The sequence below is a fragment of the Podarcis gaigeae genome (genome assembly GCF_964106915.1).
Source record: "Podarcis gaigeae genome assembly, chromosome: 9".
Taxonomy (NCBI): Eukaryota; Metazoa; Chordata; class Lepidosauria; order Squamata; family Lacertidae; genus Podarcis; species Podarcis gaigeae.
This window is the reverse complement of record NC_139685.1, coordinates 38,561,333-38,589,084: the sequence shown is the minus strand read 5'-3', so window position 1 is coordinate 38,589,084 and position 27,752 is coordinate 38,561,333. Positions and strand designations below refer to the sequence as shown.

The 27,752-nt window shown below is 41.4% G+C and overlaps 2 protein-coding genes and 1 long non-coding RNA gene across 11 annotated transcripts in view; 2 read left to right on the top strand and 1 right to left on the bottom strand.

Moving 5' to 3' along the window:
- Nucleotides 1-7,221, top strand: part of FNIP2 (folliculin interacting protein 2) — a 49,833-nt gene extending 42,612 nt beyond the window's left edge. For all 4 annotated transcript variants that reach the window (XM_083755424.1, XM_083755422.1, XM_083755423.1 and 1 more), the window contains 2 exons: nucleotides 56-171; nucleotides 4,432-7,221. In XM_083755424.1, the coding sequence (XP_083611550.1) occupies nucleotides 56-171; nucleotides 4,432-4,510 (195 nt within the window). In that variant the 3' untranslated portion in view covers nucleotides 4,511-7,221. The remainder of the gene's footprint in view (nucleotides 1-55; nucleotides 172-4,431) is intronic.
- The window catches only part of SPMIP2 (sperm microtubule inner protein 2), a 36,793-nt gene that overhangs the window by 4,590 nt on the left and 4,451 nt on the right, over nucleotides 1-27,752 (bottom strand). The window contains exons 2-6 of one of the 5 annotated variants that reach the window (XM_083756056.1): nucleotides 27,348-27,571; nucleotides 24,099-24,157; nucleotides 10,480-10,594; nucleotides 5,939-5,999; nucleotides 178-1,232 (exon numbers count right to left, since the gene is read on the bottom strand). In XM_083756056.1, coding sequence (XP_083612182.1) covers nucleotides 1,231-1,232; nucleotides 5,939-5,999; nucleotides 10,480-10,594; nucleotides 24,099-24,157; nucleotides 27,348-27,571 — 461 coding nt within the window. In that variant the 3' untranslated portion in view covers nucleotides 178-1,230. Of the gene's footprint in view, nucleotides 1-177; nucleotides 1,233-4,842; nucleotides 5,147-5,509; nucleotides 6,000-10,479; nucleotides 10,595-24,098; nucleotides 24,158-27,347; nucleotides 27,572-27,752 lie in introns of those variants that run through there. The other 4 variants (XM_083756053.1, XM_083756054.1, XM_083756055.1 and 1 more) reach the window with 4 other exon arrangements.
- The window catches only part of LOC310852563, a 48,980-nt gene continuing 32,629 nt past the window's right edge, over nucleotides 11,402-27,752 (top strand). The window contains exons 1-2 of one of the 2 annotated variants that reach the window (XR_014568267.1): nucleotides 11,402-11,875; nucleotides 23,584-23,740. This is a non-coding gene — a long non-coding RNA (uncharacterized lncRNA). Of the gene's footprint in view, nucleotides 11,876-13,343; nucleotides 13,451-23,583; nucleotides 23,741-27,752 lie in introns of those variants that run through there. The other variant, XR_014568268.1, reaches the window with a different exon arrangement.

The following is a 27,752-nucleotide window of genomic DNA, read 5'->3' as shown; positions in this document are numbered from 1 at the left end:
TTGCCCTCTTATTCTATTGGATTGGATCACTGTGGGGTTTCATGTCTTTCTACAGTGCATTATGCATCTTGAGGATCGGCTACAGGAAATGTACCTCAAAAGCACGATGCTGTCTAAATATTTGCGAGGCCAAACGAGAGTCCATGTGAAAGAACTTGGAGTAGTATTGGGGTGAGTGTTGATGCTGGAGATCCTTTTTAAAGTTTTTTTTTAATAGTTTTTCCACCCCCACCATGCACTGAATATTCAGGATACTACTGCTTATTCCATTGTCACATTTTCTGTGAAAGACATGCCGAAGTGTGAAGTGTAGCTTGTGTGTGTTCCACTGAGCCATCTGGAAATCGAACCGAGCTGTTAAATGTAGGAAAATAGAATTATTTCTTATCCTTCCTTCACGTTCTGAACAAAATGGAAGTTATAGAAAAGCGTCGGCAGCACAGGCAGGCGCCTCTTGGGCCACCTCACCCAGAATGCCTCACCCTGAAGAAGGACCCCTTTTTTCAGGCAGAGGGACAGCAAGTGCTGTTTCTGCTGCATTAACAGTCGCGTCAATACATTTAAAAAGTAAATGGAGAAGGGCAATGGTAGAAAGTCTTATTTTGGTCAGCACCATGTTTTGCATAAGCACTGTAGATGAAAGTTCTGTTCAAGTCACTTTAGTGGTTTGTGTGGAATGGGTTAGGAAAGAATTCAGTAACCTATGTCGAGATGGAACGGGATGTCTCCTATGAAACATGCTGTGAGATGATGGCATGGCTGTAATCTTAATTGGATAATATATTCTTGACTTCAAGCCATGGAACCTTCCTTTCGGAACAGCTCAAAAATAAAATAAAAGGGTGGGGGGATAATCTTTAGCACTGCTCTAAGTGCATTCCTGAGATGGGGGGGTATTTAAACCCACCCTCTGAGGGTTACTAAAAACTGTCAGATGAGAAGCGACTCATTCAGGTATTCTTGGAGATCCTACTGTTCTGCACCTAGCTGTGCAAAAGACCTGGGATATAGGTTGTCACTTAGTGGCCATGGGCTGGAGCATTCCATGCAAATTAGAATGCTGTGTGATGTTCAGAGTTGCCCCTTCTCAACCTTGCAAAGAGGAACCTTGAGAGCGATAGTGTGGGCAAAAACTTGGCCGCAATTTAATTCCAATTGCTCATAGATTCTCAGGTGGTGCTGCATCCAGGAGTGCCTTTCTTTACCAGTTTAGTTAGCAACTGTGCCAACTCCTGAAAGATAAGAGACCCAGCTACATAATTTAGGTCTTGTTGACTGCCAGACTAAATTACTGTAATGTGCTGTACATGGAACTGTCCTTGGAGACGATTCAGAAATTACAGCTGGTGCAGAATGCTGCTGCCTGTCTTATGGTATAAGTAGCTAAAAGATTTACATTGGTACTTAAATATCCACATTGGTTACTGGTATGTTTCTGAACCCAATTCAGCAGGCTGGTTGTGATCGCTACATGATCTATGTCACAAGTATCTTAAAGAATGCCTTTTCCTGTGTAAACCCCTACAGGAACCTTAAGAACTACAATGAGTCCTACTCTGATCTCCTGTCCCTAGGGCCCTCCCAGTGTTTTGTGCTATATTCATTCCTAGTCAGAGAAGATGGGAGTTGTATCAGTCTCTTTCAATCTGTGTCCATTTCATGTGTATGTGTGCTCATAAATCTGTTCAGTTTCGTTTTTGCATTAATAGCAATTTCTTAAAAGTGTGCAAGAATTTTATTTAAATTCATATTTAATTGCAATATATGTATTTCTAAAGTTATTTTATCTTAAAATGTGCATGTGTTTTGCACAGCACGGTACATATTTTGAACCATGAGATGTATCACAAAATTTGGAAAAGCGTTCGTTCTGAATGATATTTATGATCCTATTTGTGTATTAAGGAGGTGGCAAATTGGGTTGGTTCACTTAAAAATGTTCACTGAAAGAATATCTCCTCTACCCTTGTCCCTGTTCATGGGCTTGCTGGTGGGAGTTCCTACAATATCTGAAGGTGTCACAGGTTCCCCATCTCTCCTTAGAGAATTAAGGTCAACTTACTAAAAGAAGAGCCTTTTCTCTCATAGTTCCAAACTTTTGGAATGCTCTCCTGTGCAATGGCTGTGTACAGTCTTCCCTTTGTAGAAAAGTAAGATATGCTTTCATTCCATTGTGAGTTTATGGTTCTTTCATAGTTTTCTCAATGATTACATATTTATCCATTGGTATGGATTATTTACAGCAGTCCCCCCCCCCCCCAAAAAAGCTGCCCTTTGAACAGTTTTCTGCCATAAGGTTATCTTATAAATAATAATGTATTTGGTAAAGCATGTAAGGAATGCAAGTAAGTTAAAATCAAATATAGAGGAAGGAGACCATATCTATATCTATGTCTGAAGGCTACTGTGTGGTAAGTATAAAGATAAAATCACTCTGTAGTAAGCTGTCCCAGTTTTATAACATTGAAGGGTTGTTTTTAGTCTATAAAGCACTGTCCATTATTTACAATAAATAAGGAGGTTCATGAGAAGCAGCACTATTTAGTTTGCCGTCTAATGCTTTTAAAAAAGCACTTCTTAAAAAGTATATGATTAAAGCGTCAAATAATTCAGTCCTTAGTTCAGGAAATGTTTTTGTTTTAGTCTATAGAGCAGGGAAGTGCTGAACTTTCCCATCTCTCTGTTACTGTACCTGAATCAGAGACATTCACCAAATGGCCTTCCTAAAAGCACGCTGAATAATAGAATTAGAACATTTAACCTTGTTTCGGGGCCTTTTTGCAGGTTTGTGTTGCTAGAGCGCTGGGTCTTGTTACCGGGCCATCTATCACTACAACCTCCGCTTTTGCTATGTAATCCATATCTGCTCTCACGAGACCCTCCCTAATCCATACAGTTGCTTGGCTGCGCATAAGCATCGATTTTCCCTGCCCCCAACCTTGTCTTTCTTTAGATTCATTTTGCTCCCTTGCCAAAGTCATTCAAGAAAAGTCTAAGCGACTTTTGGGAAAACAGTATTTTCTCCTCTTGCTGGTAGGGTGATTCCTGAGACTATCATGTGCTACTTGGCTCATCAACTTGGAAATGGAAATGTGATGCGGAGCAGGGTAGAATTAACTTTTTTAATGACACTTTAATAATTTTTAAACTAAAGACAAAATACAAAAATAAAAATAATCAAACATACTGCTACAAAAGGCTTTTGGACCAGTTGAAGTTTCCAAGTCATCTTCAAAGGCAGCCCCTTCTTGCTGAGGAAGTGAGTATAGGACTGTGGCCTTAGTTTCTCAAATATGACCATTCACCAGCATGTCTTTTCTGTCCCTCCTCTTACCCTGACCATATTGAAACTGGTCTGGAAGCTGCAGCATGCTGCAAACAGGTGTTTGAGTGGAGCACCTTGATGTGCGCATATTACACCTCCGCTGAAGGAACTGTACTGGCTTCCAATCAACCACTATGTAAAGCCCTAAACAATTTGGCACCAGGTTACCTGCAAGCCCACCTTGTGGCTTAGGGCCCTCGTATCTACAGGACCACCTCTCCTGGTATGCCCCGCAGAGGACCTTAAGGTCCATGAATAACCATAGTTTAGAGGTCCCAGGCCCTAAGGAAGTCAGACTATTCTCCACCAGGGCCAGGGCCTTTTCAGTGATGGCTCCGGCCTGGTGGAATGCTCAGTCCCATGAGACTACAGCCCTTCAGCATTTAACCTCCTTCCGTCGGGCCTGTAAGACGGAGCTATTCCGCCTGGCCTTTAATCTGAATTCAGCCTGATCTCTTATTTCCTTTCTCTTCCCTCTCCCTCCCCTTTTATGAAGATCACCCGCTCTGAGACCCTACAGCTAATTCTCCCCTGGCCTCCTCGCTGGCCCCAGTAGTACCAATTCAGCCAGTTAGCCCTGGGGAGATTATCTAATTGATTTTTTATTTTAATGTTATCCATGTTTTTATACTGTATTTTATGCTGCTTTTATAATTAAGTGTTTTAAATTTGTTGTTAGCTGCCCTGAGCCTGGTTTTTGAACCGGGAAGGGCGGGGTATAAATAAAAAAATATTATTTTATTATTATTACCTGTCCCTCTATAGACTTTTAAATTCACTTGATTATCTGGAGAAATTTTGCTACAGAATAACACAGGGTAAAACAGGCATGTTTCTTCATTGCGTTGTGGATGCTCTTTCCTCTGACAGTTGCCACAGACATCTTAGAGACATCTTTTTGCCCAGGCTTTCCATGACCTATAAAATTGGACCCTGTTATTACTGTCTTCATCTGCTTTTATGTTGCATCTCTGGTTTTTATGTTGTATTTTAGCATCTCATTAGAGATTTCTAAATATTAAGTGGTTCAGAAATGCTTTTAATTAGATACTTCAATTCTCTGCTATAATTCACATATTGAAAAACATCCCTTTTTTAATTTCTAGGATTGAATCCAACGATTTGCCACTGTTGGCTGCTATAGCGAGTACTCATTCTCCGTATGTTGCTCAGATACTCCTCTAAGCTGAAAACTTGAAGTCACAACTCCCTAGCAGAGTAAAGCAGATGGGATGCGTGTGTGCAGAAGAGAGCAAACATGAAGAGATGGGGGAACAGAGGACCACAGGTGACAGTTCATTCTGTCACTTTTCCTCTTCTGCATTTTGTTTGGACGCTTACCAGCGGAATTTCAGTTTACATAATATAAAAGACATTCAGGGTTTTTATACTGTTTTTGGAGTAAACTAATCAAGAATGCATCCTTGTATTTTAATGGACAAAAGAATTAAACACTATTGGAGGATTCCCTACTTATACATAGTTTTCAGCCAAACAAAAAACAACTCTAAGTATGGTTTCCTTACTATTGTTGTCTTGTTCTGATTTCCCACCCACCCAAATGGGGAGCAGTAAGCAAATCTGTATGCACAGAAGCATTCCTGTGTTTGGATGGATAAGGTGATGAATTGGAGTACATATGCATGCCTATTCTCTTTTGTTAGCTCATCAAACCTCCATGGAACAAGAAGTTGGATGTCAGCTACCACAATCTTGTTGTGTGGCTGATTGGCTCTTAAAATGGACGAAGCAGCACGAGAGCGGCAGTGTTGTTTTTGGTTGTTCTTGGCGGAGATGGAAGTTTTGGATCCTGCATCACAGCTAGATGAAAATGGGAGAAACTAGTAGTAATCTCCACTGCAAACTTACCTTGTTGCAAATGCCACATCTTGAATTTCCAGTTTTCTGGTCTTACAGGTTGAGCATCCTAACATATGTACAACCAGCTCAAAAAAGCTCGTGTTTGAACCTTAGGAACCGATATGATAATGGACATAGGTCTGTATCCATCCTAGTCCTGCTTGGATTAGAAACACTGAAATGAATGAAACTGTGTTCATTTCACTGAGTCTACTTTGTGTAGAACTAGCATTAAAAGCACCCATTAGCATCAACTCTGGGTAGCTGGTTTTAAAACATAAACTCTTATCTGTTGCCCCGTGAATAAGAGATCTCTCTTCAGCACACTACAGAAGCAGGATCAACTTCTTTAAGTGGACGGATGAAACACGCAAAAGAAATCTCAGAAAGGATATCGCGAAGGGAAGGTGGTCATGATAACAGTGACAGCAATTCATTATGATAATTCTCAAGTGTCTGAAGCGATCCCACAGAACGTTTTGCACTAGCCTCTTGGTGCCTTCCTCTCTTGTATGTCTTAATTCTAAAAGAGAAATGTATGTGGTTTTAAATGGGAAGTTAGTAACATGAGCTCTCTTTCAATTTTCTATGTTGCTATACAACTGTACACATAGGACCGTATTCGTCTTGGTTTCAAACCCTATACCCAGGGCTTTCTTAGAAGGTTCAGTATAAATCTTGTGACTTCATTTTAACTTCCAAGTTCTGCAGGTGACTGTGTGAAATTAGAGCAAGAAAGCAAAAACTACTTACAATTTTTTTGAAAGACTCCCGGTTGGCACATTGTGCAATCTCCCATGTTGGACTGAAAGTGCTAAATGGAAGTAGAAAGAAGTTTTGTCATATTTGGCAACTGACCCAAGCAGTGTTGGCAATTGGATGCAATGTTTGTCCAAATACCGATTTAATAATTTTCTTTTTCTGGGGCTTGTCAGATTTTCCATTTTGTCTCATTGCTTATTCATTCCTGCCAATACTTTCATGACAACACTTAATCATACGGTCATTCCTGTTTTAGAAGCTAGTAGTTATCCATAGCAGCATTATTCTGTTCCCTGCCTTTCTTTCTATTGCAAATTAGCTCAAAAAATCAATTTTCCTCTGAAACCTTCCCTTCCAAATGAATGAAGCCCAGTTTTTGACAGAGAAGACCACAAAGGCAAGGGTTAAAGATACCATTCTTGTACTTAAATTATGGTCAGGGGATCAAATTAATTAACAACCCTTGCTTTTATCTCAGAATAAAATCATAATATACTTTTTTCCCCTTTAAAAGAACCATGCAGATCTTTAACAACTGTATCATTTTAGAAAAAGTAGCTTCATTCTATATTTAAGAAAATATAATGTGTTTTATCCTTCCGTTTTTAAAAAAACTACCTCAGTTGACAGAATTAAGCTGCCAGTAGGGGGCAACTTAAAAGTTGTACATGTCATGAATTTTCTGAAAGATTGTGCTGTAGCATTTGAGAGGGCAAAAACTGCACTAGTGATGCACTGCAATGGCTACCCTTTTATCATAAGCATGCTTTAGTTCTGATATTTTAAATAGTTTTTAAAGTAATGTGAATGTACCTTAGAAACACTGAAAGTGGCAATGAGAAAGGAATCTTGTCTGAAATCTTCAAGATTCCAAAACTATTTATTTTTCATGCTGTATTAATAGTATTCTGCTGTCCTCCCCTCCAAACATGTCTACTTCTTTGTTTCCTAAGCAGGAGCAAACTTCTTCCGATTCATATGGACCATATTTTAAGTGTAGCAAGCTTATATAATAAAGCATGTTACCTGGAACAGATGAAGTAACATATACCATACTAGGAGAAGGGTGTGTGTGTGTGTGTGTAGTTGCAAGTATGTGTTCAGAGAGAGAAAAGCAAATAGTGTTTGGGGTTTTTTTTTATTGACTGGATTCTAATGTCAAACTGTGGAAACTTCTTAATTTGGGCTGTAATTGTACAGTATCATTTGTCAATTTCTTTGTGGCATTGGTGCAATAAATTGTAGAAAACCACTTCATTAGTGGATTGCATAAATCTCTCTTTGACAATACTGCCTTTACTGAGACACATATTCAAAACCAAAAGAAACAGTTCGAAATATTATAATCAGGAGTTCATAGTCTGAGATGTTTAGCAAAATTTTGCAGAGGGGTCTTCACACTTTACTAGTGTCTAACAAATGGGAGTACAGTGGTACCTCGGGTTACATACGCTTCATGTTACAGACTCTGCTAACCCAGAAATAGTGCTTCAGGTTAAGAACTTTGCTTCAGAATAAGAACCGAAATCAGGCTCTGGCAGCATGGCGGCAGCAGGAGGCCCCATTAGCTAAAGTGGTCTTCAGGTTAAGAACAGTTTCAGGTTAAGAATGGTCCTCCAGAACAAATTAAGTACTTAACCCAAGGTACCACTGTACTCTGTCTTACAAAATATTTCCTGAACGTTCTGTAAACCTGAATCATGCAAAGGATGTTAGTATTTATTAAGAAATATATCATTGGCCAAGGCTTTTCTACATGTTCCTATTAGCTCTAGTTTCTTCTCAAGGGCCAGAAGCCAGAATGGTACTTGAGGATCTAGTTTCCCAGGCCACACCACTTCAAACTGCAGCTGGATCAAGTATTTTGAATATTGGCCCTCTGAAATATCTCTGTCCTACCTGTGGAAAATTTTGCATGGAAAAAAGAGTTTGGGGAGGACATGGGAGAGGGCCTTCTCAATAGTTGCTGCCAGACTTCAGAGCTCCATTTCTAGAAAGGCTAGACTGGCTTCCCTCCTCACTGTCTTTCCGCCAGCTGCTGAAAACTCTTTTATTCTAGCAGGCTTGCGGGAACTGGCTGCTTCTAAAGAAAGGGCTTTTTAATAGTGTTGCACTGTTTTTGCTACCTGCATTTTAATAAATCTTTTTACATCATTTTAATTCTGTTATAGTTTAATAGCTTTTTAAGTTATCTTTTATATGCTTTTCGCTATCTGTGCTTTACTTGTGCTTCAGTTTTTGTGAGCCACCTCGAGTCCTGGTTCTGGGGGAAAGGTGGATTATTATTAATATTATTAGAATTTATATACCACCCAATATCTGCAGGTCTCAGGGTGGTTCACAGAATAAAACCAGAATATAACACCACAAAATACATAATCAAAATAATAATAACTCAATAATACAAATTATCACATAGCCTTCTCACTGCTTTGTTATTCTTCTATGTGGAATGCTATTTTTTGTGTTTGTGTGTGTGACATTTAAATCCCTACCTCCAAAGTTTAAGTGGTACAGTCTAAAAAGGGTTGTACCATGTACAGTGGTGCCCCGCAAGACGAACGCCTCGCAAGACGAAAAACCCGCTAGACGAAAGGGTTTTTCTGTTTTGGAGGCGCTTCGCAAAACGAATTTCCCTATGGGGTTGCTTCACAAGACGAAAAAATCTTGCGTCCCCCAGCGGTTTTTTTTTGCTTTTTTTGCCCTTTTCCTAAGCCGCTAAGCCGCTTATCAGCTGTTCCGCTGATAAGCCGCTTAACAGCTGATCGCTGGAAGCCGCTTGACAGCTCTAGCACTAATCCGCTAAGCTGTCAATGGGCTTGCTTCGCAAGACGAAAAAACCGCTAGACGAAGAGAATCGCGGAACGGATTAATTTCGTCTAGCGAGGCACCACTGTAGTTTCTGAACATGCCCAGCTCTCAGACATTTTAATCTGAAAAAATCATGGTGTTCACACAGGTATCCAGGTGCATAACTACATGTGGCCTTCTTACTAAATTGTTTGGATTTTTCTTGGGGCAAACATTCTGCCACATCTTTTATCAGTCACCATCCATTGCATGACTTATTCTGAGAATGCAGTTTAATACAACCTTGCAAGAGAACTCTCTGTGATTACCTACAGCAGCATGTACTATGGCCATTTGCCAAGTGAGCGTTGTTGTTTTTCTTTAAAGCAAAATTCAAAAACAAAATTATGGTGGGTAGATAAAATAGTGGTTTAAACATTAAAATCCTCTAAGCTTTGATGAGTACCATTTAAAAATAAATAAATCTAATTTATGCAATGACCCCTTACTTGCTTTTCAAACACGAGGTTATTTTAAACGCAGCGAGAGACAATCAAAATAGAAATGTCCTGATTGTCAGTCTTAGTTCACATAAAAGCAACTACTTGCAAGAATTACAGCTTAAGCTCAGAAATTCAAATAAATAAATAAATGAGGTGTTGAGTGGGATCAGGTTTTTAGCTATTAATGCGTGTTTACTTTTATCCATGAAAGAAGATTGACTGAGTGGAACTAAAATATGCAAAATGGAATGGTTGTGTGTGTTGGTGGGGGAGGGCCTGATGGCTGATTGGATTGGCAAGCATGCAAAGTACAAAGCATTGACCTACTTCTAGTACCACACAAAATTAGCTTAATTACCACATGTTGGTAATCTGCATGCTGGCAAACTACCCTGTAAAACATGTCAAGTCATAGGCACTTGTCTCTCTTGCTGAGTCTCAGGACTGAGGAAGTGGTCTTATAAGAGCTAGCTGAAGGTAATGAATTGCATATAGCCAGGAATTCATCAAGGTCAAGACAGTACAAGGAAGCTTAGGAGAGACTGCCTGTCAAGTCTTTAAAAATAAATGTAATCTCAGCTAAATTGGATTTCTTGCATTCAGTGTTACAACAATCTGCCAAAAGTCCTTTAGACGGGGGGAGTCCTCTATGCTGACGCTAACAAGAAGTTCCTGTACCAAGAATAAACAGGCAGTCCTGTAATATAGTAACTAATTTAAGCAGGATGCATTTAAATGTGACACTTGTGGGATATCTTTGGGGAGAAGAAAAGGCTAAGGAATAAATGCTACACAAATCCGGAGTGGAGTCCCTAAGACTGTTGAATGGCGCCTTTTATGCCTCCTTGTGGCAACTGCTGCAGCCAAGCTGATGCCAAACATATTGCTCTACTTTTCTTTGGATAGTGAGGGGGTCTTGTTGTCTGGGCAGTCCAGCACCTCCATACACGCTGCCCAGGCTTGTGCCCTGGGGAGATCACTTTGGTGCTGCTAATACAGCGGTTTGACTTCACTCCTGGAGGCTCACTCCATTGTCTCTTGAGACAAGAAGGATGCCAACAACAACAATAGTGGAGTCCTATGCATATTTCCACAGGAGTAAGTCTGGTTGATTTCAGATCTTGTTGTGATGCATCCCTTGACCTCCATCTGGTTATTTTTAATTGAATGGTTTTAGGCATTTGTGCTACTTGTAGAACTCCCTATATGATAAGAGAAGAAACCTGTAACCAACCCTACCTCCATTTGATGAGGTGATGTTTCTGATCCATCCAAGGTCATCATAGGAGGATGATAGTTTGGGTCGTCTGCCCAACCCAAGTATTGTGGATCAGGGGCAGGATACATCCTCAAACTACAATTCAGAAAAAAATGATGTCAGCACGTAAGAAAGAACATGCTAGAAACCTTTTGACATGGTACAATGCTGCTGGGTAGAAAATATAGTTAAATAAAAATATAGATACTGAAACTGCGTGTTACAATGTTGACATCTGGGTCAAGGGAGGGTGGTTTTATTCCTTAATGCCTCTTTTAACATTTGCCCTGTCAAGTTTGCCTCACCTTTTAAAAATGAATTCCAATTCTCACCACACAAACTGAGCACTGTCGGGGGACAGAAATCTTACCAATTCAAACCACTGCCTAGTGTAATTTGTTTTCCTTTTAGATGCCATTAACAGCAGTGCTGCCTGGTAGCAATGGACTTGGGGTGATAAAAACCTTCCCACCCTCCATTTCAAAGCAGTGGAAAGCCAGCACATCAGATCATGTCACAGATGAGCGGAAAGAGGCCAGAAGTGTGTGAGAATGTCTCCCAAACATTTGGCATATTATACCAGGTTAAAGCTGAAGGTTCACATATTCTGTCCCAAACAGGCCTCTTGCCATCCCTGACTCTAATGAGAAATACTAGTGTTCAAGAATATTCCAGTTACAGATAGGTAGCCGTGTTGGTCTGCCATAGTCAAAACAAAACAAAATCCTTCCAGTAGCACCTTAAAGACCAACTAAGTTAGTTCTTGGTATGAGCTTTCGTGTGCATGCAGACTTCTTCAGATACCACTCTCTGAAGAAGTGTGCATGCACACGAAAGATCATACCAAGAACTAACTTAGTTGGTCTTTAAGGTGCTACTGGAAGGAATTTTTTTTGTTTCAAGAATATTCCCTGAGAGAATTAGTTTTAGCTTACATACATGCCTTCAAAGAAGGCTGTGGAAACTGTAAAAGGTTTGAAGAGTGTCCTAGGGTCATGTTCTTAAAACCCCATAATAAAGAACAAAAGCACTAATTCTGCCTTTTCAGAATAGTCCCGCTAGCTAACAAACTGGTCTAATGGCATAATGGCACTCTCTTTTAGCCACTTCATGAAGTAAATTCAGTGGAAATGTTCCTCTAGGCCTGTGCGATGTTTATATTGTATTTGTGCTACGGGATGCAATGGCATGGTGTTAGGGCTATGGAGCAAGATACTTCTTGTCCATTACGTCTATTGTTACAAGATCTCCAGTTATTAAAAGACCTCTGTATCTATTCCAGGGATGGCCTGCTGACTGACTTGAGGGACTGGAACTGCCTTCCCGCAGGGGCCAAAGCACAGCAGTGGCCCTACCCAATTTCAATCAAAGCATGTGGTAAATTTTGACCGCACTCTTTATTATTAAGGAAGGTAATACTGATAGCATGGAAGGTGCCCGCAACTGATATCCTCTGTTCCAGACAGTTCTGCTCATTATCAATATGCGCATCCTACACTTTACAATGTGCCAAGAAAAAACGAAAATTTGCAACGTGTAGACATTTATGTAAATTAAGGAGGTTTGTGTCTATTACCGCATTCAGTTTCTGCTGTACTTCACTCCTTTATTTCTTAAGAAATTTTAACTAGGCTTCACTCACTTTCAGGGGTACATTTCCAGTTTTAAAGACTAGAAGCATGCCTTTATGATTCTCAGGTGCTGAAACCTTTGCCTGGGCCTGAAATGACTCCATGCATTCTCTCCTACTGTTAAGTCAGGAACTGTCTCCTAGAATACCTCTTTGAGCTGACTGCTCTTCCTTCCTAAAAACCCCTCCTCAAAACTCACCTTTTCCAATAAGTTTTTTGGTGCAAGCCCCTATAATACTTGGACTTGAATGTGTGACAGATAATTTCACAAACAGAATTGTAGATTTATGACTGTAAATAGGTATATTAGTTACCTATTATGAAATTGTACATATGCTGATATAGAAGTCCTCATAAGGAAATGTAAAAACTCCCCCTGGTTAAAAGCTGTTACAGCCTAACATTTTCATCACCATTGAACTATGGTTATTATTTGGGATGAATTGTAATACACACTAGAAAAAAATAGGTGTTGAATGGGGTAATAAAAGCTATTTAAACCAGGGATGGAGTCACTATTTCATGCAGTTTTTTGGGTTGTCTTTATTTTTATTACGTATTTCATCTTTTTATATTTTTATTTTATGTTGTGAACCACCCTGAGATCTATGGTAATAGGGCAGTATACAAATTTAATAAACAAATTAAATATACAGTATACAAATTTAATAAACAGCAACAACAAAAAATAATCCTTTGGATGGAATATGAATACTGAGCAATGAGGGGTTCTGTCCTACCCTCACAAATATCAGCTTCAAAGGAGGATTTTCCTCATGACTGCAGCAAGGGACAAAAAAATTAAATTTCCTTTACTCATGCACTCCAATCTCCATAATTATCAAACCCCCTCCCTGCATATACTATTTGCTTTTTAAACAAAAACAAAGAAAGAAACCACCACTACACATTTGAAGTAAACATAATGTGAAGATCAGGGCTGGCCCATGTCTGAGGCAAGGTGAGGTGACTGTCTCAGGGGGTTGAATCCACGGGCCGCAGATCCGGCCTCCAAGGAATGTGGCACCAGCTGCTGCCGCAGTGGCAACACCAGCTGCAGCATTCTCCTTAGAAGCCAGATCTGACCCCCACAAGGCCGATGCTGCCACAGCGGCCTCTTAGCAAATAGGAGGTGCTACTGGTCTCTTGTTCCCACCCTTGTTCCTGGTGTAGATCTTTGTTCCTTCCCGTTCCTGATATTGCTCTTCACTCACCCTTTCTTCCCTGCTAAGGGGAGGAAATGTCATTTTGTGGTTCGCCTCAGGTGCCAAAACGTCTTGGGCCAGCCCTGGTGAACATTATATGTAGGAAAGAGCATGAGGTAATAACCCCTCAGGACATGGTAAGAAATAATTATTGGTGGCTGTAGAAACTGACTCTCATTTGCCTTAAATCCAACTGGTGAATCTTCAGAGCAAAATACTAGCGAAGGTTTGGGGGACTTATAGCTTTCTGAGGCTTGTTAGGTATTAAAAATAAGCCATGTATAAGTGGGGTGTATATTGAAGACATTTATCTCCTGCAGCTAATCTTCGTCCTACTTCTGAAGGAGGGGAATGAAGGGAGAGCACACCATGCCCCAGTATGATGCTGACTAAAGTTAATTATCATTTAACGAGATGTTTAATGGGACTTATTAGGGGTGGGGATTGGCATTCTGTGTATGCATTTTATTTTTATTTGCATCTGAGAAGCCCGACCTTGCACTCAGGTACGGATCGTCTGCAAAAGCTAAGGTTGCACTTTTGTGGCGTGTGTCTGTGTTAATGACTTCCTACGCTGACAAATGACATTTACACTGCCCTAGACTGGGGTGGGCGGTTGTTTGTAGAGAAGGGATGTCTCAGTGCCATGGTGATGTCACAGGCACAATGCTGATTGCTACTTACAGATTCCAGCTGGGCTTCAAATTACTCTGAGGTAATGCAACCTAAGCAAATCCTATTTTCCTCTTCAAAGCGGCTTCCCAAAAGGGTTGGGGGTTGGGTGGGGGAAATAAGGCCTCTGCACCAGGGACTCCTAGGTAAAAATCCTGTCATGGTCAGAGAAGTTAATGGACTGGCAACTGGTTTTCATTTTTCTTCATTGGGGCTCCTTAACTCACTGCAATAGAAGTAGATAATCACAACTGTTTCGCTTGCATATTTCATTATCTGGTTCTGGCATTACAAGGGTTGGGAGATTAAAAAAAACTTCATATTTATTGCTAAGTCCTGCTTGGAAAGGACTTTAATTACTACTGATGTTCTACTAACAGCATTAATGATTCCTATAAACTCCAGGTGGCTTGTTCTGCCAGGGGAAACTGAAAATAGCTACTCTGTGTTTACATGACTAATAAACGCAGCATGGAGACATTCCTGTACTGTCTTTGCCACTGGTGGAGTTGGGATATCTCCATAATGCACATGCAAAGGGAGGTAAATAGTAATTATGGCAAAAAAACTTTTTAAGATAGGCCTATATTAAGTGGCTGTGTTAACATATTCACAGCAATCGTATTTCCTGAGGACATTCCTCTGAATGTTTCAATTTCCTGCCTGTTTTGTAGCCTTTTATAGTGCTGTAGGAAGTGTGTGTGTGTGTTACAAAATGAAACAAAAAGTTCTGCCAGTGTTACAGAAGTAGCAAAGGCAGCTGTTTTTTATTGTTAACAAACACCATAGTTCTTTTCTATTTTACCTTAATTACATCAATGCTCTTAGCACTGTAGTCTGTGACAATTAATTGCCATCTTTTGTAACTTTAGAGCAGCTTTGCTCTTTTGGCAGCTTTTGCGAACATGAAAGGCGACAAAGGTTGATGCCTCTGAAAAGCACTTACCTGTGTAGGTATTCCATGAAATGGAAACAATGTTGAAGGGCAGAAGGGCACACTATTTGCTTGTTAAACTACGGCAATTAATTTTACTATAGGCACAGGAGCATGATCAGGACTGTGGTGTATGAGAAGTGAGAATTAATCCTCCTTTGCCCACCGCAGTCCCACTGAAAAATCGCCCATCAAAGCTTTCCTCCCATGATAAATATAAACTCCCTTCCACCATGAAACGTTCAATAGCACCTGGATGTAGGGGCTTATAGCTGGTAGGTCTGAGATTGAGGGAAAGTGTTACGCCCCCCCCCCCTTTCATGCTCTCAGCTCTTGCCTCTATTTGCAGTTTTCCTTTTAAAGCCACCTATTCAGTACCATGTGTCATTTGACCCTGGAGCTATTCAGATGTAAACCAAACCATGTTGGTTTTTTTTTTTTTTTTTTTTGGCATTCCAAGCAAGCATGAACTTCAAGCTTTTGTGTTTGCTCATTTTGAGAGCGAATGCTTGTGATCGTGGTTAGCAGAAGCCATGGTTCTGCTCAAACCAGGATTGCATACTGCAGTCTGATCCTGGTTTTCAATCCTGATTTAAGTGCAAACCATCAACAGCTTCATGTGCTTGGTCAGGTGTGGAATCCCATCTTCAGCATTGGGCACTGGGCACATTGCCAGGCACTGCCCACACTTTGAAGCCTGTCTGTAGTAAAGAAGCCTATGTGCAAGATTTCAATCTCAGTGAGTGATGAAAGGGAAGGTACATATCTGGCCCTAAATGTGCTTCTAAATGGGAGTGTACTACGTGTACTATTCAGCCCATTTGTAGAAGGAAAACAGAACGTTCTATTTGTCTCATTGCCTCATCTTAAGCTGTTCAAAACATGAAATGCAGTAACACATTCTGATAGCAATTTTACAATAATGAATTAATGTGGATGAAAAGCTCACACATTGAAAGATGGAGTAACACATCACATGCCACTCTGTTTAGCAGAATGCCAAAAAACAACAGCCTAACAACAACACCCAACCCTCATCCATCTGGTTATCCATACATGCAGGAAGCAAAACAACAAATTTCTCCACCCAGTCAGTCTCAATATGTCACAGCACAGTTTAAGAACTCAAAGACTTGTAGGGGTTAGAATAATTTCTTTTTAAAAACAAAACACTACTTCAACATTTTGCCATGGGATCCTTTGGGAGGGATGGTGGGATATAAATTTAAGAAATAAATTTCTGCAATCAGTTCTCTTTAAAGATTTGCCTAATTGCATGCATTGCTCACGAATACCATCTGCCATATTAATATATATATAGTGAACTGCTGCTATTTACTAAATTTGGGTTGCCCATGGAGAAAAGCCTGTAAGTGACTTACAGTTTAAAACCAATAAGCAGCAAACAATATAACAAGTACTGTACCAAATATAAAACATGACTAAACTACACAAGTCAACAATTAACAACAGAATCCATCTTGCAAGCATAGACACATGTGTAAATAAAAATCCTGCTCAGATAAAACAATCCCAGGAAACAATATTAAAATAATGGTTGATAAAAGATGGTTTAAATTACAGGTGTCAGCAAACTTTTTCAGCAGGGGGCCAGTCCACTGTCCCTCAGACCTTGTGGGGGGCCAGACTATATTTTTTGGGGAGGGGGGGAATGAATTCCTATGCCCCACAAATAACCCAGAGATGCATTTTATATAAAAGCACACATTCTACTCATGTAAAAACACGCTGATTCCTGGACTGTCTGCAGGCCGGATCCAGCCCCCAGGCTTTAGTTTCCCTACCCACGGTTTAAAACGCTGACAGTTACTAAAAGGCCTGGAATAAAAGGTGGCACAAAAAGTGTGTATAGTGGACACCTCCTTGGGAAGAGCATTCCTCAGGTGGGGGGGCATTGCTGAAAAGCCCCCTCTCTTATTGCCTAGTAGACTTCTATAGAAAGAGGTCTGCCTTCAGGTTGTGGGGTCTCAAGCAGACAGTATGTGCAGAGGAGATAAATCAATCCAAACTGCGCCTGCAGATGAGTTTCAACGTGGTTTGCTGTACCTGCTGATCGGCTATAGAGAGCAAGCGCCTTTTAACCTTGGGAGGAGGGCAGGGCTGCCCACTTTGTCAAAATGGACCTGCTGGGATGGAGGAATTAAGGATCCAGCCTATTGAATTCAGTTCCTCAGCCTGCTTTATAGCCTGTTGGCAATAGTAAACCCAAATTATTTAATAGTGAAGATGTAAGCATGGTTCTAAAAATAGCACTGCAATTTAATTCACTTTGAACTGCCCAGGAAGCAGGAAAGTTTAAAATAGTCCCATGCTGTTAACATAAGGTTGTGAAGTCGGTACAGTGGTACCTCGGGTTACAGTGGTACCTCGGGTTATGATCTTAATTCGTTCCAGAGGTCCGTTCTTAACCTGAAACTGTTCTTAACTGGAGGCGCCCTTTCGCTAATGGGACCTCCCGCTGCCACCACACCGCCACTACGCAATTTCTGTTCTCATCCTGAGGTAAAGTTCTCAACCCAAGGTACTACTCCTGGGTTAGTGGAGTTTGTAACCCGAAGTGTTTGTAACCTGAAGCGTTTGTAACCCAAGGTACCACTGTATGCATCTTTGCTCAGTGCATTTGTGTATTTTTACTTGGACGGGCTCTGTGGTCATTCCTGATCTGGTGATCAGTACCATGCCAGAAGTGGACAGGCAAAACATAAAAAGTACTGGAAAAAATAATGTAGTATTTCTTACATACGGTAATCCCCTCATTTGCAGTGTGCCTATGCAAATGAAGACATATGCACAACTACAAAGAGTTGTGTGTGTGTGTGTGTGTGTGTGTGAGAGAGAGAGAGAGAGAGAGAGAGAGAGAGAGAGAGAGAGAGAGAGAGATATCTAGTTCTTGAAAAGAAACAAAAATGGATAAGAGAAATGTCAGTTATTCTTAGCTCTCTTCTGGTTTATCTACCTTTTTTCATAGCATTTTTTAAATGTTAGTGACTTCTGTCTGATCAAAGCTGGAGGAGATGAAACCTACTCTACCAACAGGGCAGCATGGCCACAGTAAATGCAATGCAACACACGTTTATCTCATCTACACGCTGTTAGAATTTGAAGCAGAGAATCTTCAGCCCAGAAATGTCAGGAAGTGCTACTTTCACATACTCCACCTGTTGTAAATAGAGCATTTCCCTCTTCACTCAAATAAAGCTTACATGGCACGCACACGCACACAAGATAGGAGAGGCCATGAGATTGCACAGGCTAGCCCCACCTGCACTGCTGGTGTCTGTCATGGCCATGCCTTCCATACATTCAGATGACATGGAAAAGGGCTCTCTAGACAGGAAGAGACTCTGGACCAATCAGGATCCCTGCCCTCCAGTGGAGGAGTTCTACCTGTGTACATCAGTTTTGTGGAGAGCCCTTTCTTAAGCTGCCCACCATGGGCATGGCCAAGCAGGCGGGCAGCTGCCCCTCTAAATCAATTAAAAAATCCATAAAAAATACTTAACTAACCAAGGTTAGGGATGCGGGTGGCGCTGTGGGTTAAACCACAGAGCCTAGGACTTGCCGATCAGATGGTTGGTGGTTTGAATCCCCGTGACGGGGTGAGCTCCCGTTGCTCGGTCTCTGCTCCTGCCAACCTAGCAGTTCGAAAGCACGTCAAAGTGCAAGTAGATAAATAGGTACCGCTGCAGCGGGAAGGTAAACGGCATTTCCATGTGTTGCTCTGGTTCGCCAGAAGCTGCTTAGTCATGCTGGCCACATGATCCAGAAGCTGTACGCCGGCTCCCTCAGCCAATAAAGTGAGATGAGCACGCAAACCAAGAGTTGGCCACGACTGGACCTAATGGTCAGGGGTCCCTTTATCTTTACCTAACCAAGGTTATGCCCCCCTACCCTAACAAAAGCCTGCCGTGCCTTACAAAAATCCTGGCTTTGCCCATGCTGCCCACCTGTGCATTTCAGTGTCTGGAGGGTGAGCCAGCCCATGCAGCCCCATACCCTCCCTTAACCTGCTGTTCCCTACAGAAAAGAGGGTGAATGCATGAGAAGAATTCTAACATGGTTATAGAGACTTGCCCTGACTCTTATCCTGCCACATGCAGACTGGCCAGGTACACATCCAAACAAGTAGCTTCCTCCCCAAAAATCCTGGGAACTGTAGTTTGTTAAGGGTGCTGTATCTCTGTGAGGGGTAAACTAATGTTTCCATGTTTCTTGGGTGCGGGGAGCCCCTGTGCTTTAAGTGTGGGATGTGACCCAAGTTCAGAAACCAAATCTAGACAAATTGAGAACTCTTGGTAATTCATGAAGTGCAAAGTGGCATCAAAACCCCGTGGTCTGAATATAGCCTTTTCTCCCAACCTTGTAGAACAACCTCTGCAAACACAGAAACTGCATGTGTACTTGCACTCAGGTTACACAAAGGAACAGTAGTTATAAGAGATGTATACATATTATAGTTTGAAAAAAAGCTTCTTTGTTTTGAAAAGATGAAATGGCAAACTCAATGGGAAGTAAAAACAAGCAGCTGATATCTTTTGTCCTTAATATGAATTACTTGGAAATCCCATCCCACCCACCTGATTTGCTCACTCTGTGGAATACACAAAGTATTCCCTAACAAAAACAACAAAGGGATGGTAGGAACTGCAAAAAAAGAAAGAAAAGTGTAATAGCAGCCCAAGGGTGGAGCTAACAAGAACTGAAACACAAACTGAGAAGTCAGTCATAAGATATGTCAATTGAAATATGAACAAATACTATATGGGTGTGAGAAACTGTTGTGGAGTTCTCTCTCTGTGAGGACTGTAACAAAAATAGTCATGTTGCCAGCTGAAAAACATTCAGAACTTGACTTCAGTTCCGTAATTTACCTAATCCAACTAGGAAAATATTATGTCTTGTGGGGAATCCAGAAGTGGACCAAATTTCACATTTGATCAGAAATAATATAGTAGTAGTAATAATATATTTAACATGTTACCAGTAACATCTGTGCTAGTTTAACTACTGGTTCAGATTACATTCCTTTCTGGTGTGTGCTATTTTCAAAAGGGCAAAAGTGTGTCACCACCCGCGCTCTACGTATTCCTCTTGTGTGTTTCAACAGGAATGCTTAGTTTTGATAAAGGCATGTGCCTTTCATTTCCCATCATGGCTTGATGAGCTTTAGTTTCCAGAAGCTCGGGAATTACATATGACCTTAAATGTACACACTGTGGTTTTGGTGGGAGAAGAGCCGGAAATAGGATTCCAGTCCAGCTGAGCAATGTGTGTAAAAACTGAGGAGAAAATGATGAGCATGAGCCCATACCTGCATGGGAGGGGCTATAGTTCAGTGACACAACACATGCTTTGCTTGCAAAAGGTCTCAGGTTCAGTCACCAGTATCACCAGTTAAAAGATGAGGGAAAGACTCTTGGCTGACACCCTGGAGTGCTGCTGCAAGACAGTGTTGTTAATATGGAACTAGATGAACCAGTGGTCTGCCTTGGAAAAAGGCAAATACCCATATACAATGGTACCTTGATTGTCGAACGCCTTGGTACTTGTCCATTTTGGCTCCTGAACACCACAAACCCAGAAGTGAGTGGTCCAGTTTGCGAACATTATTTGGAAAACAAACATCAGACGGTGTTTCCACAGCTTCTGATTGGCTGCAGGACTTTCCTACAGCCAATCGGAAGCCGTGCCTTAGTTTCCAAACATTTTGGAAGTCAAACGGACTTCCGGAATGGATTCCGTTCAACTTCCAAGGTACCTCTGTGCAGACAAATTTTACAAACATTTATCACATGGCGGTTTTATACTTTAGGGGCTGGCCATTGGTCTCTGGCACTTGGTGAGCATTGCTACACCCCTCTTCCCTCAGATCGCCAAGTCATGGGTAAAACATGGCTCAGAGCATGAACATTTGGTACAGGCAACCCGCAATTAAACACATCAGGAGGAACAAGATACGAAGAGGGTCCCAGACAGGAATCACTACTGTGACTCTATTGGAAAAGTCACAGAACTCTCCACAGTACCCTGGAACATTCCACAGAAATCCACCACTGCATATGTATTTTCACTTGCTGGTTTTTTGTTTTTTTTTAATGCTCTGTTATGGTCACTAGTTGCTTTCTGAGGAAGTTGAACCTCAAAAAGGAAGTGCTGCTTTTCATGGTTTCAGTCTGAAGAGAGCATAGGAATTCCCTCATAGTGAATGCCAAAAGCATAGTGCAAGCAACAAATGCTTTAGGAGCTCTGGGAAAAGGTGTAAGATCCATGTCTGCTGTGCTAATATAAAAGTAGCAATTGTCAACTGAGTAGCAATAACTAGACCACTACATTGATTTATCTTTTAAAATACATATACATTGCAATACCAAACATTTTAGAATAACTAGGCAGGCTGTTGCTCACATTTAAGTTGGGTATATGATAGAGGAGGCTAATTTTCTGGGAATATAATCATCCAGAAATGTTTCCCACAGCTTATTATAGAACTGAGGACTAAGTGTCTTCAGCAGCATTTCACTGAAAATGGTTATCAGTGCTTTGTGCTGTTGGCATAAACATCATTATTTTTCTAAAGGGTTGTGCTCTGTTTTGAGATATTAATTTAATTAACATTGGCTCTGCTCATACGTATGCTTCCCAGCTAATTAAACCATAGCTTAGAATTGGGGAATGAGTTTCACTCACCTACTCCCTTCCTCAATGGTGTGTCAATCCCAGTTATATTAAGTTGCATTTCCCCAGTATGCCCAAAATGGACAATTGTGATTTAATGTCAATTTACTAGCCAGGATCTTAAACTATGTGCCAAGCCAGAATCTCAATCTGGGAAGCATTCCATTCACTGATTGTATGCATCTCTGTAGCTACCTTTCAAATCCACTGTGACTTTTAGTATTAAGACTAGCCATGGACTTAACTGAGCTCCTAAATTTTTGCCCATATTCCAATCTGTGAGGTGGTAAAATGGGTATCTCTTCCCCTCTCCCACATCCTGTCAAGTAGGCAGTCGGTGCAGTGTCCCAGTTCGTGAACCCTTGTCCCCTAATTTTTATTTCTTGGAAAAGAAAGAATCACAAACATGAAGGAGCCTTTCGCAAAGTCAGGACATTGCTCCATTTTAACCAGCATTGTCTGGTTTGATGTGCTGTCCAACATCTCTAGCAGAAGCCTTTCTGTATCCACCCCAGCTACCTGAAAGCCCTTTAACTTTAGCTGCAGAAAAAAGAACCTTGGGGTCTCCTGCATGCAACATGTTTGCCTGTTACATTTTTTTAAATATCTGACCATTCCTCCAAGGAACTCAAAGTGGCATGCATGGATTTCCTCCTTTTATCCTCAGAGCAACCCTGGTAGGTAGGTTACACTGAGAGACAGAGACTGGCCCATTGAGACTTCATAACTGAGTGGGGATTTGAAGCCTGGTCTCCTAGGTCCTTGACTGACACACTTAAAAAAAAATTGTAATTGATTTATGATCAACATTTGTACAAACATAACCATGCAAACAATAACAGAACCATACATGGATCATATTAAGTTTTTTAAAAAATCACAGAGATGCTGCTGTTACATATGGCCAAGATTTTAAGATGAGACTATACAGCCCAGACACAACAAGGAGTGAGTCACAGGAAGAGTACTTATCCAACTCTCCCTGTTTTGACTCTCTAACTACTACACTACACCAGCTCTGAGCTATCACCCCAACCCACATAAAGGACCCCCATTACCTTAGGTACATGACAGAGGAGAGAGGCAGGCACCTACTCCTATGCCATCCAAAATTATTGGCAGAAGGGTGTCTGAACTCAGGTATTGGCTATTATCTGATCCATCTAGGGAGGAAATGTGCATGTTGAGAGAAGAAAGGGTGTGCGCGCGCACAATTAGAGCACTGATTCTTATTTGTTTCAGCAATTTCCACTGCTGGAGATGCAAACGAATTGGTGTAGTAACAGCAGCCAGCAAAGCTTGCAAGTATGACACACAGTCAGGACTCATGTTGCTCTCCCAGCGGTATGCCTGCTTCCACTGAGGCCCAGCCTCACTCATGGAATGAGTGTCGGAGCTACTGTCGTCTTGTATCAGAAGCAATTGCATGCATGTTCTAATATACCCAGAATATGCTTGGCAGTTTAGCAAAGCAAGTAAGAAGTTGTTGTTCTAAATGCAACCTGCAGATTTGCTGCAGTACTGGCCCTGGAACTCAGTCAGTACTCAAGGAAGGAGGAATGTGCGACAAACAATTTTGCTTCCACTTTAGTAGGATTTATGAACTTCACACTATTGCAGCCAGAGCTGGTGCATAGTCTCATTGTGAATAATATTAATATATTTGCCATCCTCCTTCAGATATGAAAATGTATTTGGTTATGTGTATGTGTGTGTTTATGATTGACTGCTACTCCAGGAGGAATTAAAGCATAAACAAGTATGGAACCTATACATGTCCTTCGGAGTTTAGGGTAGTCAGGTAATTGCTTAACTTCAAATGAGTTGGGAAAGAGGGGTGGAGGCACCGGATCAGAGTGTTGACTACTTGGTTTTATGAGAAAAGGATTCATTTTTCCCCCTGGTGATTTGAGATGGCGCTTTGAGCAATATTTAATTTCTCCTTAGGAAAGGATTTTGGTTGCTGGTGATGATCTTGGCCTTGTTTTGGCACCAAAATAAATGGCACTTGGCATCTGTCTCCTTCCTCTCCTCTGCAACACAGCTGAGCACATGAACATATTTAAGCCTTGACAGTGGGCAGCCAAACTGGAAAACCGAGAAGGCAAGTATCTCTGTTCTCATCTGGTTAATATACACAGAGTGTTTCATGTGGGCAGTATTTGCTGAATTCTTTCTAGCCAACTGTAATTTAAGCTGCTCAGCATAACATTAATTGTAAAGCCCTTCCTACTTGCAGATATTGTCATCACATTGGAAGGCCACTTAGCATCACTGAGTCATAACAAGATGTAATTATTTAAGCCATTCCATTCAAAGTGAATAATATGGACAGTACTACTTATATCTTGCCCATCACTTCTATGGTAGGTTAGTCCATATAGGAGAGTAAAAAGAAATTGTTTATAGATCAATTAAAAAACAAAAAACAAAACCCCACAGCAGCCTTCAAATAACCCTACCTGGGATTTCTGTATCGAGCCACTATTTCAAACTCTTCAGCTGGAGGAAATCGTTCATGCTGTCAAAAAGAAACAAATTATTATGCTTACAATGCATGTTTACACTCTAGTAAGCCATTTTGTCTATGGGAGGGGGGGCACTTTCCATATTCTGATATTTGCAGATACATTACACAGTAATCAAAAGCAAAACAAATCTGCCTGAGTACATATATTGTATACATATCACAGGGACCCAGGGCTAACTGGAGATCAATATAGTGATTCTAGTACAGAGTATGCCATGGGCACCTGTGGTACACAGGATTCCCAGGGTGTGAGATAAAGGGCCATAAACCCTGCCCTTTTTGTAGGGTTATAGACCAGGAACCTGTGGCCCTCCAGATGTTGTGGAACTCCAAATCCCACCAGCAAGCATGCTAGGGATGATGGGATTTGTAGTTCGGTAATATTGGAAGGGTTATACATCTCCTATCCTCCCATTTCTGATATTGATATTGTGTCATGGCTTTGGCTGTTATGCTTAAACCTGGAGTGGGCAACTTATGGTCCTCCATAGGCTGTTGGACTCCCATCATCCCTAGTGGCCATGTTGTCTGGGATTGACTGGTTTTGGAGTACAGCCACATCTGCTGAACCACAGGTCCCAGTCTCTAAGCTGCACCCTTCTTTAACAATGTTGACCCATGTGAAATTTACATAGAAGTGATCAATGGTTTTTTTTATCTTGAGATATGAGGAACAGGGCATTACAGAGCTATGCAAGAATTATGACAAAATATGGATCATTGAATAAAAACAATCTACATTTTAATTCACAATCTCTCTCTCCCTTTTAAAACCATGATGGTGCCATCAAATTCTCATCAATTGTAAGTCCAAAAATACAGTTATAATCTCTTAGGCATTTCTTTAATTTGGTTGAAAAGATAGCATGACATCTATCTATCATCTATCTATCTCACAGCCCTATATGGCACTGTCCTGCTTGGCATGAAGGTTCTATCCCATACCTGAAACCCTAGAGTACTGCTGCCAGCCAGTGTAGACAATACTTAGCTGGATGGACCAACTTTCTGATTTGGAGTTAAGGCAGCTTCCTATGTTTGAGACAGTCAACCATGAAATTAATTCTCTTATTTGAATAATCAAAGAGTAGCCATTGTATCTTAAGGGCATGCTTCTAAGCTTATCATTTTTTTTGAGGATTGTGTCCAGTACCACTCAATACAGTGGAAATTGTCGGGAATAGTACATGTCTGCTAGATAATTTCTAGATATTATCTAGATTAACAAGCATGTATCAGATTGCTGGTTCAGTAACAGAATCCACCTACCCTACCCATTCCATTTTTTTACAATGTCCTAACACATTCGGTGATGGCTATGCCAAGTTTTCTTGCCATCCTGCAGTAATTATACTATTGCAGCATTAGGCTGAGGGAATAAACCCTAAAAAGCCTTCAGGATAGGACAGCATTTGGCATAGAAACATTTGGCATAGAAACATTTTCAATGCTATTTCTTCCAGAAGTTTCTTGCAAACTTCAAATGATATTTTCCTAATTCTGTGGGTGTTATTATTATTTTTCATTGTTATTATTCATTAAAAAGAAAAAGAAAGCAAAACTAGAATTTGAAAAGGGTTGAAATCCACCATAGGGAATTGGAATTCTGAAATTCTGTCTAGTTTTAAATTTATGCATTTCAACTATACTTTCAGCTGATATGGGCTGACTGTGCAATATACATGTCTACTTGGAAGTAAGCCTCATTGAGTTGCTCCCAGGTAAATGGTTGTATGATTGCAGCCTACATTTTTAAAAGTGTTTGCTCCCTGTTGTATATCCTGGCAAAGGGGAACCTCCAGCCCACGTGCATAACTTGACCTGCCTGACCTTCCGATTTGGTTTGCGAGGCCATTTCAGGAAAACCAGGCAATCCTGCCGTATACCCAATGCCATATATGATGTCAGATAATGGGGAGGTAAAGACGTGGTTGGGCCAAAAGTGGGTTTGGCAGGCAGAGCAACAGTGCCAGCAAAGCCCTGCATCGTGGCAAGAGGCCTTGTGTCATGAACTGGCAGGACAATGGGGAGGAGGAGGAGGATCCCGGCGAGGGGTGTAGCCAGGACTGGGACACACCAGAGCAAGCAGGGGATGGCAAAGGAAATACTCACAGGGTGATGGAGGATGGCGAGGGGTTGGGGGTCATTGCACAGGAACCAGAGCAGCAGGACTCATCACCAGAGCCAGAACATGTGTTCACTCTCCATGAACACAGACTCTGAGGCGTAGGGAGCAGCAGCAGGCAGGGAGTCTGAGGCAGGCAAGGGCCCTCAGCTCACTATCTGGCCAGGTAAGGCTTGCTAGCTCTGGGAGGAGGTGTGTGATGCCTCAGCTGGAGTAGGTTAGGAACAGGTGGGGGTCACATGCCTCATCAAGCCCAGATGCTGTAATCAGCATGCAAAGTACAAAAGGGGGAAGCAGAGCTGAAGTGTTGCATCTGCCCACGTTGTTGGTTGTTAGCTTGGATACTCCAGGATCTCTATGAGACTTTGGACACATGGATTGATCCCGGATTTGGGACTTGATATACTGACTTGCTGCCAGGTGGGCCAGGGATTCAGGATACCTTGGTGGTCGCCATTGCTTGCAAAGTGTTACGCTTTTGCTGGCACAATTTGATTTTGACATAGGAAAATTGGTGGCCTGGTGTCAATGTGACACCAGGTGGCTGACAGGAAGGCAGCCCTGCCTACTGGTCAAACTTGGTCTATGGGTGACTGAGAGGGGGGCTCCCACCCCACAATATCCTGACATCATGCTTAATGTTACACAACAGCATCTTCCACTGAACTAATGCTGGGTGAGGCTGGGTGGATGATATATACTTTACACACAAGTTAAGCTTTAGCAATACTGATGAACTGTCACATCAGGCTGATTTATTTTGCCCATCATAGCAATGATTGTGTGTGGTCTTTTTGTGTAGAAACATCACTGTGTTATTTAGTCATGAGGAAAAACACTACAATTATGCAGCATAAGTCTCTAGACACTGCTCCAGGGGTAGCCAATGAGGTGCCTTGAGGTTGTGGACTGCAACTCCCAGCAGCCCCAGCAGCATTGCCACTGATCAGAGATAATGGAAGCTGCCATCCAAAACATCTGGAGGGCACTGTGCCAGCTATTCTTCAGCTACTCCAGCATAAGAGGGCATTCTGAAACAATGAAGAGTTTAGTTACCATTAACTGCTGGCCGTTTTTCTGGGGGAGAGAATGAAACTCTCCTACTCCCCAGCCAATTTCTCCTACATAGCAACACCTGTGGTACCATGGAGGAGGATTCCTTGGTGCAGGTCTCCACAGGTAAGCAGCTTCACTAGTGCCCTCTACTGGTGCAGTTGCTCCTCCTATATAAAGTGTAGTTTCCGGAAGCCTTGATCTGTGATTACGCAAACCATCTGGGCCTTGAGAATAGAAAGTATTTTAAAATATGGTTATACGAAGGCAAAGATGGGGAACCTAATCTTAGATTTGCAACTCCCATCCTGACTCTAAACGCATTTCAGTATTTAAAAACGGTTGCGAGTTGTTTTCTTTTTTGACTGCTAACTCAAATCCTTTTGATTCTGCATTTATTCCAGTGCA